At 35.7% G+C, this 21,699-nt stretch overlaps 1 protein-coding gene across 1 annotated transcript in view; it reads right to left on the bottom strand.

Moving 5' to 3' along the window:
• The window catches only part of UGGT2 (UDP-glucose glycoprotein glucosyltransferase 2), a 172,584-nt gene that overhangs the window by 57,490 nt on the left and 93,395 nt on the right, over positions 1 to 21,699 (bottom strand). The window contains exons 17-22 of the mRNA XM_032611137.1: positions 19,166 to 19,330; positions 18,688 to 18,811; positions 18,497 to 18,595; positions 16,221 to 16,312; positions 8,371 to 8,577; positions 4,709 to 4,840 (exon numbers count right to left, since the gene is read on the bottom strand). Coding sequence (XP_032467028.1) covers positions 4,709 to 4,840; positions 8,371 to 8,577; positions 16,221 to 16,312; positions 18,497 to 18,595; positions 18,688 to 18,811; positions 19,166 to 19,330 — 819 coding nt within the window. The remainder of the gene's footprint in view (positions 1 to 4,708; positions 4,841 to 8,370; positions 8,578 to 16,220; positions 16,313 to 18,496; positions 18,596 to 18,687; positions 18,812 to 19,165; positions 19,331 to 21,699) is intronic.

Genomic DNA, 21,699 nt, shown 5'->3' on the forward strand with positions numbered 1-21,699 from the left:
TGAATTAATATATAAACAAGGCATAAAAGAGCAAAAACCAAGAAACAAATCCCATAATTAATAACACCAACCAATCTTCATCTAACTGATGCTGTATAAACTGTTTGGAGCACAGCAAGGTCTTGTAGGTTAGCTTTAAATCAGTAACTACAGAGCGGGGAAGCGGTAAAATTCCCAGATACCTGAATTTCTCAGGATGGCTATCCCACCACAACCACTCCAACTCTACTGCCGTTATCATTTTCTGGAACAGCTAATATGTGCACCATCTTAATATTATTAACATAAGCCTGATGTAGAAGGTGAGCCCTGACATAGTCTTATGCACTAAACAATTAGACTTAATGACAAACAACTAGAAAACATGTCAACCGGAATGAAATGGTTGCAGTGGATTTTTTTTAATTAATTAATTTATTTATTTTTGGCTGTGTTGGGTCTTCGGAGCTGCACGCGGGCTTTCTCTAGCTGCAGCGAGAGGGGGCTGGCTATTCTTCTTTGCGGTCTCTAGGCGCACGGGCCTCAGTAGCTGTAGCATGCAGGCTCAGTAGTTGTGGCTTGCAGGCTCTAGAGCGCAGGCTCAGTAGTTGTGGCGCACGGGCTTAGTTGCTCTGCGGCATGTGGGATCTTCCCGGACCAGGGCTCGAACCCGTGTCCCTGCATTGGCAGGCGGATTCTTAACCACTGGGCCACCAGGGAAGCCCTGCAGTGCATTTTCTTATTCCCCTTCATATGCTTCTACAATTAATATTTTCTAAAAATTAATGAAGTACAGTTCTTGAATCTTTTCTCATTTGCTCACATCAAAGGTGATATTAGTTGGAACGTTGGCATCCAGCTAAATAAATACCACGTTCACTTTAAACATAAAACCTGGGCTCTTAAAAGTACAAAAAATGGGCACTGTGTACGAAAAGTACACATATAAACATTTCATTTCCTTAAGATTTGCTATCATTTTTAAGGTAACTTTCAAAGCACTTTTAATGCTGTATTTTTTTGACTGTGAATAGGAGAGGCCTGGAAAAGAGCTGAATTTTATCTATACCACTTCTAGTGACTTGAGTAGTTTTGTTAATAACTTAGAATAAGGAACTAAAATCTCAAATTATTTTCCTAAGGGATGAACAAGATTGGGTATCTTTACTGATTAAATTCACCAGAGAACCAGCTCTATTGCACCTATGTAAGTTCAGTGTCAAAACAGCTAGCAGAAACTTGGTTCTTCTGTGTCTTAGTTCTTCTACTTAAAGATGAATATGATGTTTGTGGAATAAAGCAACTTAAATAGTATAAAATCACATAATGACCAAATTGGGAAATGGAACATTAAATTTGAAAATCACGTAATAGTACGATAAAACCTATCTGGAGTTTAAATCTTTACAACGTTTTGGAAATGTGATTTTTCAGTTATACAGAACAACTGCTATAACAGAAATGCATTACCTCATTTGACAGATCATTACAATTTTAGAAAACTCTGTTAGAATGTTCTTCCACATACTGAGCTAAAAATCTCTCCCCACTCGTGGAAGTTGGATCAACTGGGCTTGATTCGATACTGACCCTCAATGAATACAACGCAAATCAAATCTATAAATGCACCCATATTTCCCATGATAGCCTTCAAATATTTAAAGAGAAAACAGAAGTTAATATTTACTGAAAATTTACTCTGTGTCTGTTCTATGTGTTTTATGTGTAAAAGTATATTTAATCTCTCTGGCAACTTTAAAACAGACTATTACCTTTTCCATTGTGCAAATGAGGAAACCAAGTCTTGCAAAGGTTATACAATTAATGGTGCAACCAGAATTTGAATCCAGATTCACCTAGCTAAAACAAAAAGGCCTTGTTTGTTTCCCTTCTCTCTGCCACACCACGTCTTTCATCAATTTGTAAATATGTAACATGATAAAAATAAATATAATTATAGCAATAGCATTATTTAGGGTTTTGTTTAATCTTAAAATATATAGATTTTTAATTCTTTAGCATGGCAGTAAGAAAGTATGAGATCATCATTACACCCTAGTTTTGATCATTTATAAACAATTTTAACTTTGAATATGTTTCAATTCTAATGTAAATATTTGGACAGGTTCGAAATGAAGATTGATTCTAAAATGTCAGAATTATTTTAATCATTAACTATCTGGTCAGAATTATAACTATGTTACAATTGTCATGACTATTGTGTTTCATAGCAATGCTATAGCATTACATTATAGTTCATAAACCATGGTGCTTATTTTCAAACATATCATACTTTTGTATTCAAACCACAGTCCTACAAATAAAAGGATAATCAAAATTACAATTTTCCATTAGTCGACACAAAAAGTCAATGTCATCTGACTTACTATCTCTCTCTAGCCCCAACCTCTCCCCGAATTTAACTCATACGTTCAGCTGTCAACTCAACCAGTCTACTCAGAGGTCCAGAACTGAACACTGAACTCTTAATACGTCCAGAACTGAATCCTCTATCTGCCCTTTCTACTCCTTCTGAACAAGCCCACTCCTCCTGCACTCTTCCTTTCCTTAAAACAGCGGCAGCTCAATTCTGCCAGTCACGTAGTTCTCTTACATCCCACTGTAAGTCTGTCAGCAATTCCTGGTCATCCTCCAAAATACATCTCACGTCTACTTCTTCCTACTTCCACTAGAGCCATTCTGGTCCAGGCCACCATCACATCTCACTTGGACTATTGTAATAGCTCCTAACTGGTTTCCTAACACCTACAGTCTATCCTTGACGTAACAGCCACTAGTGATCCAAATGAAACGTCAGTTCATGTCAATCCCCTGCCCAGAACCATTGGCTTCTCAACTCATTCAGAGTAAAACCCTACCTGACCTGGCTTCCAGGTACCTCTCTCCTGTTCTCTTCATATCTGCTGTTCCTAGAACACACAGATGTGAGCTCATCTCAGGACCTTTGTACTCACTGTTCCCTCTACCTAGAACGTTACCCTTCCAGATATGCAACACGGCTCGCTCCCTCACCTTCTTTGGTTCTCTGTCCAAATAACACTTTATCAGTAAGGACACTATTTTTTTTCAGTCCCTGCCCACCAAAGTGTAAACGCCACAGAAACATGTTTGTTCACTACTATACTCTCAGATTCTAGAAGAATGTTTGGTTCATGGCAGATGCAAAATTACATCTAAATGCTTTTGTCAATTTCAAGGACAGTGAGAAGAAAACAGTTCTAAGAGAAATAAGTTGAACATAACTATATTTGTTATCACTAATATTGATAACAATATCTGAATTATATTAAACAATGACAAAAGAAAACATAGGGTAGCTTTCCCGTAATGTATCAACATAACCAAAAGGCAAGGTAACAGATACAGCAGGCTGTAATTTTTTCTTTTTATCTCTTAAAATGCCTGACAGAGCCGAAGGTAGCCATATACTTTGAAACTGTTCTAAAAAGTTAGATTTCTTCCCAAAGCAACTGTTGAAAAAAAAAGCAATGCCATTTTTGGGCTTTCACATAGCTCATTATCAAAATTCACTAATATTTTATATTACTGTAATAATAAGTGGCAACTGTGGTCACCAATTGTAAAACAGCCCTGTACACAGATGAACCCGCGTCTATTTTTAGGAGCTAACACAGTTAGCTCAAGAACTGTCACGCTGAAGCGGAAATATGTGACTTGTGGATGCTTGTGGATATGAGTCCCTCACTATTCTCCAATTTCTATTATTTATAGATTCAGATAAGAAGGAATAAATAAGCATAACTTTAAGGGAATGATGATACAGGAATGAAGCACGCAGGTGAATAGAGCTCATAAAAATGTAGAAAACAGAGAAAACACTACAGCTTTGAAGATGATTTAGGGATACATAATCTGATGCTTCAAGCAGAGATAATGTCAAACACACTGCATTAGTTGATTTCCAAATATACCTAAGCACCAGATTCAATTTTTAAAAACTTAAACCATTCCTGAGAAAACCAGACTATCATACTAAAAAATATTAATAAGTAGCTATCATCCACTAATTTTGTACATATCTATTAAAACTCCCTAATTAATCAGAAACACATTTATGATATAGTAAGAGAAAAAAGTATGATATAAAATTATATATGTATAATAGCATTACAATTATGTATTTAAAAAGACAGACATGGCCATGTAGAGTAGAAAAAGGTTAGATGGTAAAACAATAAACTATTAATAATAAATTTTATTAGGATGGTGGGAGTAAGAGTGATTTTTACTATAGATTTTAAAAGATTATATTAATAAATACGACTTTATAGTTCAAAACTTGCAGTATTGTTATTTAACATAATCAATTGTAGAAAAAAGCTACAAGAAGAAAAAGATGTCAGAATGTACTTTTTACACCTACTTACAACAGTGATCAATCACAATGTTGTAATGTATACAAAATAGTTTGTTCTAATATTTATATTATAAAAGCTATCCCCAAAGAACGTCCTTAGCCGCATTCGATGTTATCACCAATGGGAGGGAGGGGTGAAGAAACAGGTACTGTGCCACGAACTGGACCTCTCAGTGGCCATTTTATTTACGCTGAGACCTGTCTGGCGTGTCTAGCACATAAGCACTGTCCTCTGTGTATGTTGCATCAGGTGTGTTGTGACAGAAAACGTTTGACACCCCCGTATCACAGTGTCACTGAGAAAAGTGAGCAATTGCTTTTTTTACTTACTTTCCCATTGCTGACAACACCTATTTCTCCAGGACGCAATTTAAGTACATCTTGACAGAACAACTGGTGAGTTCGAAAAATATTCACTCCAATGGTATTATATTTTTTCTCAAAAGCATTTTTATTCATTCCCTAAGGTATAAGTTAAGAATGATAAAACCAGTAAGAGAACAGTAAATACATTAAATAATTTTTTAAACATAGCCTACTTTAATATATTAGTATAAAATGTAAAATTTTATTAACTTGTGATTTTAAAAAGTACTATTTTGTTCTGAAACCACATTTAAAAAAAGAATCCTTCTTTAACAAGGCAATTACAGTATCTGTAAATCCTGTTACAAGTAGATACAGTTTGCTACTCATTCTTTGAGAATTTGGGGTGGATTACTGATTAGTAAAATGCTAGGAAACATCAATTTAAATACAATTTAACATTAAACAATGAAATACAATGTTTATTAAATTCTGAATTCAGTACCTCCATTTTGGTGTGTTCAACTAAAAAAAATACTGTTCAAAATAGAAATACTCTGCTCATTCCATTATACCAATCCCATGAAACCAATTTAGTAATAGTGCATTTAAACTCTGAAATACCAAAGTAATCTTTGCCATCTCAGTGTGTATCAAACTTTAATATGCATACAAATCACCTGGGTGTCGATCCAGGGAGGGCCTTACATTCTGACTTTCTATCACGTTCCTGGTACTCCTGCAAGGTCAGAAATGTTCCCCTGCGCTGTCTAACACACAGCCACAGATGGGTACTGAGCGCTTGAAATGTAGTATGACTGAGAAACTGAATTTAAATTTAAGTTTAAAATAGCCACATGAAGGTAGTGGCTACAGTATCAGACAGTGTAGCTCTAGATCTTTACTTCCAAAACCTCTGTCTCAGTCAACCCCTCTCTGACCACAATCTGCTGACCTTCTAGCTCATTCATCCCAGTGTCACCAGACCAACCATTACTCAACCCTTTAGTCCACTGACCCTACCACTTATTTACTGTCCATCACACTTTCCATATTATCATTTTCCTCCTAACCAAGTTATACCCCAGATCCCTTTACTATAACAGAAACATTCCATGCTCACCTCCCCTGGATGCTTTCCCCCCCTCAGTTATTCACCTGGCAGAACCTCAACTCTGGTTAAACACATCTCTGCTTACTCTGCAACTGGATCCAAACAGCTTTAGGGCAGCTGGAGAAAAACGTGCAGCCAACATTGATCTCACTTTCAATTTATGGTCATCAACCTCAAGTGGGCCCTCAGAAATCTTACTATAATGTTTTTAATTCACTTTCTCACTCTCAGAATACTAGAAAAATATTTGACATTTTCTCCTCTACCCTCGAACCTCTGAGAGCACCTACTCCTATTCTAATACTTAGCTAATGACTTGACCTTCTTTTGAGAACAAAATCAATCAGAAGTAAAGTACTCATCTTGCTACCACCAAAAAAATCTACCCCATTCTTCAGCCAATACTTACAGCTTGTGCACTGGGTCCCAGCACCTCTTAGCTACGCAAGAGCTATCCTCCCACTTTGCCCCGCTCCGTTTCATCTTTTCTCATTTTCTGGATGGACTGTTTTCATCAGCATACCAAAAATAAGTGAAATCCTTCCATGACCTCAAGCCCTATTCTAGCTACAGAATATTTCTCTGTTCCCCATATAGGAAAATTCCTTTAAAAAGCTACCTATACTTGCTGTCTCTGTTTCCTGATTTCCTATTCTCTCTTGAATCCAGTTCACATTTATACCTATCACTTCACTGAAACTGTTCTTATCAAAGCCACCAATGACCACCTTAACAAATAAAATGGTCCATTATGAAGCCTAATTTCAAGAAATATGGCATAGTTTATCATGTCCTCCTTGAAATACTTGCTCCAGGTGGCTTCTAGGATATCACACTCTCCCGGTTATCTTCCTAACTCAGTGGCTGTTCCATCTGTCCCCTCTACTGGATCATCCTTTTCTTGCGTTCCTCTATATGTTGGAATGTTCCAGGGCTCTTTTTCAGTCCCTCTGTTCTCCAACCCCTGCCCCACTCACTTCCAAGGTATTTCATCCAGTTTCTTAGCTTTAAATTATATATAATGTTGATGACTCTCAAAACAAAACAAAACATTATACCCTCCATTGATTCCTACACTTATTTACTAAATTGTCAACTCAACATCTCCACTTGAATGTCCAACAGGCATCTCCAACTTAACACATACAAAACTTAACTCTTGATCCCCTATGTATCCCAATCTTCTCTTCATCAAGACCTCCACATCTCAAAAAAAAGACACCACAATTCTAGCTGTTCAAGACAAAATCCTTGAGTATTACTTTCACATGTCACATACAATTGGCAGCTCTTCAAGCTGACTACAGTTTTAACAGATATTATGTATATACCATCTCACCATGTCCACCACCAATATCTACTCCAAGACACCATTATTTCTTACCTGGATTGTTGCAATAGCATTCTAATTGTTCATCCTATTTCCACTCTTGTTTACCTACTATCAAATCTTCACATGGCACCCAGAGTCATCTTTTTCAAGATTATTTATCTCACAAGATTCCTCAATGACTTTCCATTATACTCAGAAAAAAATTCAATTCCTTACCATGGCCTATGAGTGCTTGAAATATCTGGGATTATGTCTGCAAACTCATTTCCTACTAGTCTCCCCATCACTCTACTTTGGTCATGATGACCTTCCGCCTATACCTCAAACCTGGCAAGACTGTCTCTGTGTCAGGCCTTTAGACCTGCTGTGTTCTGAACCGGGTATATTCTTCTCTGTAAGAAAGTCTGTAGACTTTCCATGGCTTGACTTCTCATTTCATTCAGAGCTCTGCTCAGACATCAGCTCTTTAGAGATGACTTCCCTTGACCACTCCAGCTAAAAGAGCATCCCTCAAACTGTTTACTTTCTTATATTTCTTTATATCTTTCCAATACCACTTACCTGGTCTTTCCCATTACAATGTAAGCTCCATAAGAACTGGGACTCTATCTGCCTTGTTCATAAGTATTATCTCCATTGTCTGGTAGACAATCAATCAATATTTTTTTTTTTTTTTTAAATTCAAAATATTATGTTTATTTAGAAGTACTCATTTCTCTAGGGAAAGGGTCCATAGCCTAAATATTTACAGCTAACGTACTTCCAATAACGATGTTTTCATTTTATTTATTTTATCTTTTGCCATTGCATAATAAGTATCCATTTGGTTCTAATTTTTTCAATCAATATTTTTTGAATGGATTAATGAATCTTTCTTCCAGAGGATCAGCTTCTGTCTAGAATTTTCCCTGTACTGGACTCCTTGAGTGAAATAACTGAGGATTATTCACATAATCCTTTAACTCCTAATGCTTCACATAAGTACGTATCCTAACTAGAATGCCTTTAACTTTAAGGATCATGAAGTAGTAGCTGAAATATATGAAATTTGATTTGTTAAGTGCCTCTATGCAAAGCTGTATCATGTAACATGCATCTTTTCCCACTGCAAAGGAAAGTTTATTATCCCCGTTTGATTATACTTAATGATTTTTTAACATGATATCTCCAAGCACACTGACTTATACTTTTGAAATATGCAAGATACTTATTTATTATTTCAAACAAATAGCTACTGACCTCAGTAAGGAATCTTTTAATTTTATCTCCAGAGTAAATAGCTGTAGCAGTTTCTTCCTCTGCCAGTTTCCTGAGAAAGTTTCTCAAAAAGCTGTTTTCCAGTGTAAGAAAAGCTGCCAGAATTCCTCTGGAAATAGCTGTGTTATCTTCATCTATTTTTGATGTAGGATTATAAATAACTCCCAACCGACCATGAACACTTATTTCCTGCAAAACACATTTATAGGTGAAAAATATCAGCATCTTACCTATCCTTTTACAACTGAACTTTCTTCTTTCCAATTAAGTTTGCTCGCTTTACCATACAACATCTTTCACTGCCTTCCTGTTGAATGTACTGAATGCGGTATACCACTGAAATAGTCTAAAAACAATCACTTTATTAACTAATTCTCTCCTCTTTGCATCATGATTCTTTTGGCCTCTTTTTGGATGTGTGTGTGTAAACTAACACACATAAAAATGCACAAAATAAAACGGTAGAGCTCAGTGATTTAACCCACAAAATATCATCCAGGTCAAGAAATAGAGCACTGCCAGCAACCCAGACATCTTTCATATCCCCCGCCAATTACTTCACCTTCCCACTTTCCTAAAGACAACCACTATCTTGTCATTCACAGTAATAACATTTTTGCTTTTCTTTGTATTTTACCACCTATATTTTCATCGTGAAACATTTAATCTACTTTGAACGTCATAGGAATGTAATCATACACTATATATTCTTTTGTACTCTTTTTCCATTCGATAGTGAGATTCACCAACACTGTTTGGAGTAGCTATAGCTACTTTTTTTTGGTACCATACAGAATTCCATATGAATATACTCTCCTTTATCCATTCTACTGACGCTAGACCTTTGAATTTTTTTCACTTTGGCACTCTACAAACACAATATACATATCTTCAACTTTAGAAGATGTTAAAGAGTTTTTCAGGATAGTTAGACTAATTTTTACTCCCACCAGCGACATATGAAAGTCCCACTACCCCAGAGCCTCATAAACATTTTGTATTGTCAGATTTTTAAATTTAAATCATTCTGTTGGATGTGTAAAGATATCTCATTAGGTTTAATTTGCTTTTTCTCATCACTAATGATATTAAACATTCTTTAACATTTTCATTGGTCTCTTTTCTGATTTGTCTGTTGAATCTTTTGCCAGTATTTCATTGGAGATAGTTGCCTTTTATGTTCTGAGTTATAAGGGTTTCATTTCTAAGACTTGAGTGCTTTTTTGGTTACCCGTATGCAGATAACTTCTGCTAGTCTGTGGCTTGACCTTTTATTCTCTTGCTGGTGTGTTCTGACAAAAAACAGTCCCTAATTTCAATGTAGTTGCATTTACTGGTATTCTTCTTCATTGCTACTGGGTTTTGTGTTCTGTTTTACGAATCTTTCTCTTCTCTCAAGTCCTAAAGATAACCTTTGTTACCTTTGAGAACCTTTATTATTTTGCTTTCTATGTTTAGATCTCTATCCATCTGGAATTGATTTCTGAGTGTGATGTGAAAAGAAGAAAGTTTAAGAGACCACCCTTACTGCTCTTTAAGGTCAACTCTATCATAAAGCACGTGTAGTATATACATGGGTCTGTTTCTGGATTCTCTATTCTTTCACTGCTCTATTTTTCTATCCAAACTGTTTTCAGTTGTATAGCTTTATGAAAGATCTTGATACCCAGCGGAGCAATTATCCTACCTTCCTCTTCTTGAAGAGTAACTTAGTTATTCTTGGTCCTTTGAATCTCTATATAAATTTGAGAATCAGCTTGACAATTTCCATAAAACACACTCAGATTCATATTGGAATTGCACCTAACCGATACATCAATTTGGGGAGAACATCTTTAAAATACTGACTCTTTCAATTCATGATTATGGTATATCTCTCCATTCATGTAAGACTTCTGAATTTTCTCTCAATATTTTATTGTGTAAAAGTCTTAAACATATTATGTTACATTTATTCCTAGCATTTGACATTTTTGATACTATTATAAGTGATATTTTTATTTAAAATGCATTTCTTATTTGTTGCAATGCTTAGACTTAATTCTGGTATACTGACCTGTTAGGCAGCAACCTAGTTAAACTAAAAAATGAATTCTAGTAATGTTTTGTGGATTTATATGCATTTTCTGTATAAACAATTTGGAAAAATGACAATTTTAATTTTTCCTTTTTGATTTTTATACTGTTTATTCCTTTATTCACTTGTTTAGGATTTTTGCACCTATGTCCATGAGGAAGAGTGGCCTACAGTTTTCCATTCTTATATAATGCCCTTTTATGCATTTGGTTTTGAAGTAATGCTGACCTTGTACAATGAGTTGAAATGTATTGCTTATTTTTCTATTCTCTGGAAAAAAAATTGTGTTAGTATGGTCATATAAGTCCGGGGTTTTCTCTTTTGAATATCTTAAATTACAGATTTAATTCCTTTGATAACTCAAAATGCCTTCTTCCTACCTCTGTCATGTCCACAGCATCTTGAGTAACATCCCCTCTTTCTATCAGATAGATTGGGTCTGCTTCTCCATATTTCTTGACCAGTTTTACCATGTGTTTCTATCAATTCTATTAGTCTTTTCAAAGAACCAAATGTTGGCTTTGTGGACCTTAACTACTGTATGTCTTCTATTTCATTACTTTTTGTTCTTATCTGTATCTTCCTTTTCCTTCACTTTCTTCGATAGAAGTTTAAGTTGCTGTTTTTAAATTTTAAGATTTGTGCTTAGATGACTGATTTTTCAACTTTTCTTTTTTTCAGATATAACCTAGTTTTAGTTGTATCTGTCAAGTTTTAATGTCATTCAAATCTTAATTCTTTCAAAAAATATTTTCAAATGTGCATTTTTGTATCAACAGGTTACACAGAAGCATTTCTTAATTTCCAAATATATAGAGATGTTCTAGTTTTCTTTTCGTGATTGATTTCTAACTTAATTACACTGTGGTTGAAGAATATACAGTTGATCTTTCAACAACACAGGTTTGAACAGCATGGGTCCACTTAAAAACAATTTTTTTTCAGTAGTAAATACTACAATATTACATGATCTGTAGTTGGTTGAATCTGCAGATGTGGAACCTTGAATACGGAGGGCTGACTATAAGTTATAAGTGGATTTCTGACTGCACAGAGGGTCAGTGGCCCTAACCCGTGCATTGTTCAAGGGTCAACTGTACTTTGCATAATTGAAGAAGATATAACAATTGTGAATATTTATGCACCCAACATAGGAGCACCTCAATACATAAAGCAAATGCTAACAGCCATAAAAGGGTAAATTGAGAGTAACACAATAATCGTGGGGGATTTTAACACTACACTTACACCAATGGATAGATCATCCAGACTGAAAATTAATAAGGAAGCACAAGCCTTAAATGACACATTAGACCAGACAGACTTAATTCATATTTATAGGACATTCCACACGAAGCAGCAGAATACACTTTCTTCTCAAGTGCGCAGGGAACATTCTCCAGGAGAGATCATATTTTGGGTCACAAATCAGTCCTCAGTAAATTTAAGAAAATTGAAATCGTATCAAGCATCTTTGTGGACCACAATGCTATGAGATTAGAAATCAATTACAGAAAAAAAAAAAACTGTGAAAAACACAAACACATGGAGGCTAAACAATATGCTACTAAACAACCAAGAGATTACTGAAGAAATCAAAGAGAAATTAAAAAATACCTAGAAACAAGTGACAAGAAAACACGATGATCCAAAACCTATGGGATGCAGCAAAAGAAGTTCTAAGAGGGAAGTTTATAGCAATACAATCCTATCTCAAGGAACAAGAAAAATCTCAAACCTAAACTGACACCTAAAGCAACTAGAAAGAACAAACAAAACCCAAAGTTAGTAGAAGGAAAGAAATCATAAAGATCAGAGTAGAAATAAATGAAATAGAAACAAAGAAAACAATAGCAAAGATCAATAAAACTAAAAGCTGGTTCTTTGAGAAGATAAACAAAACTGATAAACCTTTAGCCAGACTCATCAAGGAAAAAAGGGAGAGGACTCAAATGAATAAAATTAGAAATGAAAAAGGAGAGGTCACAACGGACACTGCAGAAATACAAAGGATCATGAGACTATTACAAGCAACTATATGGCAATAAAATGGACAATGTGGAAGAAATGGACAAATTCTTAGAAAGGTACAACCTTCTAGGACTGAACCAGGAAGAAATAGAAAATATAAACAGACCAATCACAAGTAATGAAATTGAAACTGTGATTAAAAATCTTCCAACAAACAAAAGTCCAGGACCAGATGGCTTCACAGGTGAATTCTATCAAACATTTAGAGAAGAGTTAACACCTATCCTTCTCAAACTCTTCCAAAAAACTGCAGAGGGAGGAACACTCCCAAACTCATTCTACAAGGCCACCATCACCCTGATACCAAAACCAGACAAAGATGTCACAAAAAAGGAAAATTACAGGCCAATATCACTGATGAACATAGGTGCAAAACTCCTCAACAAAATACTAGCAAACAGAATCCAATAGCACATTAAAAGGGTCATACACCATGATCAAATGGGGTTTATCCCAGGAATGCAAGGATTCTTCAATATACGCAAATCAATCAATGTGATACACCATATTAACAAACTGAAGGAGAAAAACCATACGATCATCTCAATGGATGCAGAAAAAGCTTTCGACAAAATTCAACACCCATTTATGATAAAAACCCTCCAGGAAGTAGGCATAGAGGGAACTTACCTCAACATAATAAAGGCCACATTTGACAAACCCACAGCCAACATCGTTCTCAATGGTGAAAACTTGAAACTGTTTCCACTAAGATCAGGAACCAAAGTTGCCCACTCTCACCACTATTCAACACAGTTTAGGAAGTTTCAGCCACAGCAATCAGAGAAGGAAAAGAAATAAAAGGAATCCAAATCAGAAAAGAAGAAGTAAAACTGTCACTGTTTGCAGATGACATGATACCATCCATAGAAAATCCTAAAGATACACCAGAAAACTACTAGAGCTAATAAATGAATTTAGTAAAGCCACAGGATACAAAATTAATACACAGGAAATCTCTTGCATTCCTATACACTGACAATGAAAGATCAGAAAGAGAAATTAAGGAAACAATCCCATTTACCATTGCAACAAAAAGAATAAAATAGCTAGGAATAATCCTACCTAAGGAGCCAAAAGACCTATACGCAGAAAACTGTAAGATACTGATGAAAGAAATCAAAGATGACACAAACAGATGGAGAGATATACCATGTTCTTGGACTGGAAGAATCAATATTGTGAAAATGACTATACTACCAAAGCAATCTACAGATTCAGTGCAATCCCTAACAAATTAACAGTGGCAATTTTCACAGAAATGGAACAAAAAATTTTACAATTTGTATGGAAACACAAAAGACCTCGAATAGCAAAAGCAATATTGAGGGAAAAAAACAGAGCTGGAGGAATCAGGCTCCCTGACTTCAGACCTTACAACAGGGCGACAGTAATCAAGACAGTATGGTACTGGCACAAAAACAGAAATATAAATCAATGGAATAGGCCAGAAAGCCCAGAGATAAACCCACACACCTATGGTCACCTAATCTATGACAAAGGAGGCAAGGATATACAGTGGAGCAAAGACAGCCTCTTCAAAAAGTGGTGCTGGGAAAACTGGACAGCTACTCGTAAAAGAAAGAAGTTAGAACGCTCCCTAACACCATACACAAAAATAAACTCAAAATGGATTAAGGACCTAAATGTAAGGCCAGATGCTGTAAAACTCTTAGAGGAAAACATAAGAAGAACACTCTTTGACATAAATCACAGAAAGATCTTTTTTGACCCACCTCCTAGAGTAATGAGAATAAAAAGGAAAATAAAGAAATGGGACCTAATGAAACTTAAAGCCACAGCAAAGGAAACCATAAACAAGATGAAAAGACAACGCTTAGATGGGAGAAAATATTTTCAAATGAAGCAACTGAGAAAGGATTAATCTCCAAAATATACAAACAGCAGCACATGCAGCTCAATATCAAAAAAACCCACAAACAACCCAATCAAAAAACGGGTAGAAGACCTAAATAGACATTTCTCCAAAGAAGACATACAGATGGCCAACAAACACATGAAAAGATGCTCAACATCACTAATTATTAGACAAATGCAAATCAAAACTACAATGAACTATCACCTCACACAGGTCAGAATGGCCATCATCACACAATCTACAAACAATAAATGCTGGAGAGGGTGTGGAGAAAAGGGAACCCTCTGCACTGTTGGTAGGAATGTAAATTGATACAGCCACTGTGAAGAACAGTATGGAGGCTCCCTAAAAAACTAAAAATAGAACTACCATATGACCCAGCAATCCCACTACTGGGCATATACCCTGAGAAAACCATAATTCAAAAAGATACATGCACCCTAATGTTCACTGCAGTACTGTTTACAATAGCCAAGACATGGAAACAACCTAAATGTCCATCGACAGAAGAATGGATAAAGAAGATGTGGTACATACATACAATGGAATACTACTCAGCCATAAAAAGGAATGAAACGGTCATTTGTAGAGATGTGGATGGATCTAGAGACTGTCATACAGAGTGAAGTAAGTCAGAAGGAGAAAAACAAATATCGTATATTAACTCATATATCCGGAATCTGAAAGAACTGGTATAGACAACCTTATTTACAAAGCAGAAATAGAGACAGACGTAGAGAACAAATGTATGGATATTAAGGGGGAAGGGAGAGGTGGGATGAATTGGGAGATTGGGATTGACATATATACACTATTGATACTATATATAAAATAGATAACTAATGAGAACCTACTGTATAGCACGGGGGACTCTACTCAATGCTCTGTGGTGAGCTAAATGGGAAGGAAATCCATAAAAGAGGGGATATATGTACACGTATAGCTGAGTCACTTTGCTGTACAATAGAAACTCACACAACATTGTAAAGCAACTATACTCTAATAAAAAAATTTTTTTAAATAGTTACTACTGATGCAAAAAAGCAAAAGAAAATTTCATGAGATTTGCTTTATAGCCTAGCATCTACAAATGTTTTTTAAACGTTACATTTGTGCTTTGCAAGAACATATACTATGTGTACTTTTCTATCAATATCCATTAGGTCAGGTTTGATTATTTTATTATTCAAATATTCTATACATCCCTACTGATATTCTGTGTACGTGCTTTACTTGTTATTGAGAGAGGTATGTAAAAAAAATAGTACAAACTGGGGGCTGGTAGTCCAAGAGCAGTGTGCCAGCACGGTCAGGTGCTGGTGCGGACCCTCTTCTGCAGTACATTCTGCCGATTTCTCCTTGTATCCTCACGTGACAGAAAGAGAGAGGGCTACCTCTCTGACCTCTTCTTGTAAGAGCAATAATCCCATTTATGAGGACTCCACCCTTTTGACCTAATTACCTCCTAAAGGCCCCACCTCCAAATATCAGCACATTGAGGATTAGATTTTAACACATAAATTTTGGGGGGACACAAACATTCAGTACATACACACTATTAGACGTGTAAATGTATGTCCAACGGCAAGGACCAGCAAAGAACATATAGGGCATGAATCACAGAAGACATGTAGGTTTTTCTTTTCCTGGGCAAGGTTACCCATTCTACATGGAGAAAGAATTTGAATTCCTGTCTTAATCTCCTTAGCACCATGTTCTAACCAAGTCAAGGTACTGAAAATGTTAACATGAAGGGAAATAACGATTTAATGCATGTTCTTCATATTGCTTTCTCGAAATTACAACAAATTAGAATTTTTGTAGTAAGAGTGCCTAAATACTCACCAGGTGATTTAATGCATTAAAAAGCAGTTTTCTCCCAGATGGTTTGTCAAAATCAGCAATAATCCAGAAAGTAACCGAAGAAATTACATCATCTGAAAGTTTCAAACAGTTTAGTCAAACTAATCCTTCTTAAAATCAAACTAAAGACAGGGACATTTCCAGTTAACAAAATACATAAAAACAGTAACAATTTTTAAAATGAATCTTTCTGAAAATAAGCAAATATTGGTAAAAATTACATACACACAGAGTGAAATACACATAAAAATGTTGAAAGGGTAATAACCTTTATATAAACTCAGATACCAAAAAGAAAGAATAGTCCCCGAGAAACACATCTGTGAGATACTTTTGCCAGTAGGGAAAACTGTATCATGCTTATCAAAGTTCTACTGTTGCCAAGCAAAACTGCCTTCCAGCTACACTTGTAAAAAATAATGCTATTTGTACCTCACATATATGTAAAACTGGATACAATAAATTATTAGCAGATATTGAAAACAGCAATATTTATTAGCTTATGATTCATGTATTTCAAAAATTCTGGCTATTATTAACTTGGCCTAATTCACATCATCTTATGCCAACATCAATGCAATTCTTGTTTCAGAAACATCTGAAAATTTGGAAGCCACAAGAAGAAATAATTTTTAATTCTGCAGTCACAGTTAAATGGGTTTAATTTCATCCAGCCTCAGCATATAACACCTGAAATAATACTTGTCTGGCCATCATTAAAACCTATAGAAAAATCAGTCCCTTAGATCTTATGACCCACTTAAAACAACTGTAAAATGTGTGCTACACCAAAAACCGACACCTGAATAGATGTGAAGCTACAGTTATTACCATACCCAGTAATATATAACTATGCAAAAACTGGCTTTGGTTAATGAAAAAAATATAACAAAACGAAGGATAACATCGATTCTACTTGCAATCCTTCAGAAGCAATTTGAGAATAAGGCAGTGGCACATTCTTTTCAAAGAAGAAAGGTAAAGGATTCTTGTGCCTTCTTAATGTCATCACTTTTACCATTACACTTTTACCATTACATTACTAGAACAGTTCTGTTCTAGTAAACAGAACTATTTCAAAAGTGCTAAGTAAATTTCTCCCAACTCTTTTATTTCTTTACATATTTACATAAATGCAAATAAAGAAATCAGGTGTTTCTCGGTTAATAAAGTCTTCTTTTAGATTGCAAGAGATTTAACCAAAGGGCATTAATTATGGCCTAACTTATTCTGATGCCCAGAAGCAATTTTTGAGATATAACCCAGAACCCGATAAATATGTTTCCCCTATTTTTTATTCCCTGTTTCTCTGCCTCCTTTTCCCTTCACTTGACACATTCAGGACCTTAGCCTGCCATAATATGGAACTGAATTATATTTTATTATTTGTTGGTTCTCTTGTAGACAGACCACTTTATGAACATAAAATCATAGATCTGTTCCAAAGTAATTCAAGGGCCATATGGTCCTAATTTGGATTCACTCCACAGCATTCTCAAAAACTAGCTGTCTGCTTAAATCTCTCATATATAAGAATTTACCCCTTATTACATAGTAATTCCATCGTGAGATCACTCATTGTTAGAAAGTTACTGCTTTATATGCTGAAATAACAATCAGCTTTCTTTTATGTTTCATGCATTGGCTCTTTTTGTTCTCTCTAGAGCAAAGCAGGTCAAACAAAACAAAGTGAAACCAAAACCAACCAAACTCCAATTATCTTCATCTATCTGAATAGTTCATGGTCTCTAACAGAACTGTGGTCACACTGAAGACTTTCCTATCCAGGCTAAGTCCTTATTTCCAAAGATGTTCCTGTCTTGGCTCCCTCTCCTTTGGTTATGACCCTTAACTTAAGCAAAACATTTAGACGTTGTTTAATCAGGATACAGAACTATTCTCCTCTCATCTGGGGATTACACTTTTATTCATGCCTGATAAGATTATCAGTTTATTTAATCTTGAAAGGGTTTTTACTACCTTCCTAAAAAGGAGAAAAACGGAATAGCTTGCTTTTTTTTAAAAAAAGGCAAAAACCCCTCAAGATTAACCCCTCTGCATATACAATTAACTAAGATAGGAGGCATCACATTTTCTCATCATAGTCTTTACATCCTAATAATTTTCAAATCCTCAAATTGAAAGCCAGGTCTCCAGTCAAATATCAACATCTAGAAACGTATTATGCAAGCACTTAATAAAATCACAAGTTTTTGCTATTTAGGAATAAATTCAGGAAACTAAAATATGCTTATTACCTTCCTGGGTTACATAATACATGTTCTCTGCAATTACAGCACTCTTATCTTGTGAATCCAAGAAGAAGAAAGTAGAGAAATCTTCAACATCAGCAGTTACTAAAAATTTTAATATTAAATGTTAAATAATGAATAAAACATTCACAACTCAATAAACATTTATAGGAAAGTATATGGAAGGACTGTATTACCTGATGTAGATATTAAATTAAGGTACTGCCCTTTATTGTACAAAATCAAAGGATTTATACGGGGCACAACATTATTTCTATCCATAAGGAAGTCAATTGCATTTGTTCGATCATTTAATGTACCCTAAAATAATAAAATATTATTTAGGTAACATATGTGATTTATATGCAGATGTTTTAAAATTATGCAGAGAACACATTTAAAGACTACTGAATCTAAAATAAGTCAATAAGTAATATGCAATTTCGGATTCTTATAATAAATTTTCCTATAAAACTGTGAAGTTTCTTTCCAATTAAGCAATTTTTTAGACGCAATTATGCACAGATAAATTTAATTACTACTTTAAAAATCATTACTAAACGATCAGAATGGAAACTTTCACACAATTAACTTTTGCTATTAAAAGATATTTTTAATATAAAAATCATCTATAAATATCATTCATCAGATATTTTCTCATACATGCTTACCTACCATAAAAACTTCCTTTTGTAAATATGCAGTTTCATCCATCATTCTGTGAAGAACAGCCGTTTCTAGTTCCCTAATACTCAGCTCTTCATTGTGAAAGGATTCACCATTATAAAGAGCTTGAGGCAAAGGACCCAGGCCAGTCATCCTGTAATAGCTTGCTCCTGCCTATGCAATTAAAAAATACCAGAGAGTTAAACAGAATATGTTTGTCTGAAAAAGAAACACATAAAGAAAGAAAGGGACAGGGCCGCATTTTGTATGTCATAGAAAAAATGTTAATTTTGCTAATTTTATCTGTCCTTTCCAAACATTATTTAAAGGAAAGTAATTTACCTACATAGAACAAGTCAGAAAACTTTTTCTGTACAAGGGCCAGATACATATTTTAGGCTTTGTGAGCCGTCTGGTCTCTGACACAACCACTCAATCGTGATGTTATAGTGCAAAAGCAGTGGCACACAACACATGAATGAGTGAACGTGGCTGTGTCTCCAAAAACCTGTATTTATAAAAACACATGGTAGAAAGGCTGGATTTGGCTCATGGACTGTAGTTTGCTGACCCCTGATAGAGTATGACATTACTTAAAAAAATGCATTTACCTGCATAAGAGATTCATTTCTCGCTATATTCGTTTGTTTAGTTAACATTTATTGAATTCAAGCATTTGGCTAGACTTTGTGAATACACAGCTGAAAAAATCTGCCTTCAAGGGGCTCACATATATACAAGCAAAATTGAGGCATATACCAGATTGTATGGGAGCCCAGAAAAGGAATGACGAAGCTTGAGCGTGGAGGGGAGGGATCACAGAGGCCTCTGTTAGGGAGTGACACTAAAAGTCTTAAAGGATGAGCAAAAATATGCTAGGGAGATAAAGTGGAGAAGGACATTCCCAGTGAAAAGAGACAGCACTGCAAGGAATAGAAGGGAAGAGAGATGTGGTATATTTAGGTAATGGCAAGTACTCTTCTGTGTTTACAGTGGGAGGAGTTACATAGGGAGGAGATGTGGAGTCAGAGGGGATGGGGAGAGAGGACAGATCATGAAGGTCCTCGATATCTGGATTTTATCTTGTGAGTGATAAAGCATCACTAAACAATTCATTCATTCGCTACTCAACGCTACAAATCATTAAAACTGTCATTATAGCCAACATATTCACAATTACCCTATGAAGCTAAGGACTACTATTACATCCACTTTACAGATGATAAAACAGAGTCACTCCCAATACCACATAATGACTACACTTTGGAAACAGACTTTGTACTTACATCTGTTTGACCAAGAGTCTGAACTCTTAAGCACTGAACTATATTATCTCTGCATTTATTGGACATTTACTGTGTATTAAGCAATGAGTGCATAAGAATGATATGCAAACTGTCCTAAGAAGACATAGTTTAACAGGGGGAGAGATGGATACATTAAAAATAAGTGTGAATAGATATCCAGGGGTAGTAGGGAGGGCATGGTCAATTCTACCTAGGAAGAGGGCTCATGACAAGAAATACGATCAGATTTGCTCTTTAAAAAAAAGAATATAGTGGCGACAAAGAGAAGGAAGAGGGTGGGAGAGCATGCACTGGGGGCGGTGGGTCAGGGGCTACTGCAAAAATACAGGAAAGAAAAAGCAAGAGCCAGACAAAAATCAGTGGTGAGAAGCAAGGAGAGAATGAGGCAGTTTCTGAAATATTTAGTTGACAAAACTGACAGGACTTGATGATCTACTGTTCGGGAGGGTGTGAGGGAAAAGAAGTTGGACAACTATCAGGCTTCTAGTAGCCTGAGTGCCCTGGGAGAATGATGGCGCTACCCTCTAGGATAAGGCACAAAAAAAGAGAAGAAGGTTTGGGGTAACAAGAAAGACGATGGGCATGGTTTTAAATTCATTTAAGACGCTTATGGGCAATCCCCCAGGCAGCTGAATACATGGCTTTGGACCTTAAGAAGGATATTGCTGCTAGAAATACAGGCTTTCTTCTGTTTTCCCCTGTGATTTTTCAGTTAGGCAACCTGTCTATTACAAAAGCTTTAATTACCACAAATAAGCCATAACACTGAATTTTGTACTTTTAGCCTACATCTCAATTCTGAGCTGTAGACACAAATATCCAATCACACTTCACATCCCCTATGGAATTCTCACAGGCACCTCAAATTCAATATGTGAAAAACTGAACTTCTGTTCTTATTCCCCACTTGGTTTCTCTTCCACCTCTTTCCATCTTGGCAATGGCATTACCACCATCCCAGTGAGTTAGTTGAAGCCCGGGAGCCGTCCCTGACAATTTCTCTTCTCCTCTCTCCCCTTTCCAATCCAGCAGCAGGTCCTGGATTGTATTTCCCAAATACCTCAATTGTGTCCATTTTTCTCTGCCTCTACTCTTCCAAAAACCTACTAGCCCATCTCTCATCTCTCACTTAAATGCTTCCTAATCCGTCCTACTACGTACACTTTTACCCTCTGACAATCTATTCTCAGCAACGGAGAATGCTTTTTGGAGAAAATGCATGTCACTGTCACTTCC

This window comes from Phocoena sinus, chromosome 18 (genome assembly GCF_008692025.1).
Source record: "Phocoena sinus isolate mPhoSin1 chromosome 18, mPhoSin1.pri, whole genome shotgun sequence".
Classification (NCBI taxonomy): Eukaryota; Metazoa; Chordata; class Mammalia; order Artiodactyla; family Phocoenidae; genus Phocoena; species Phocoena sinus.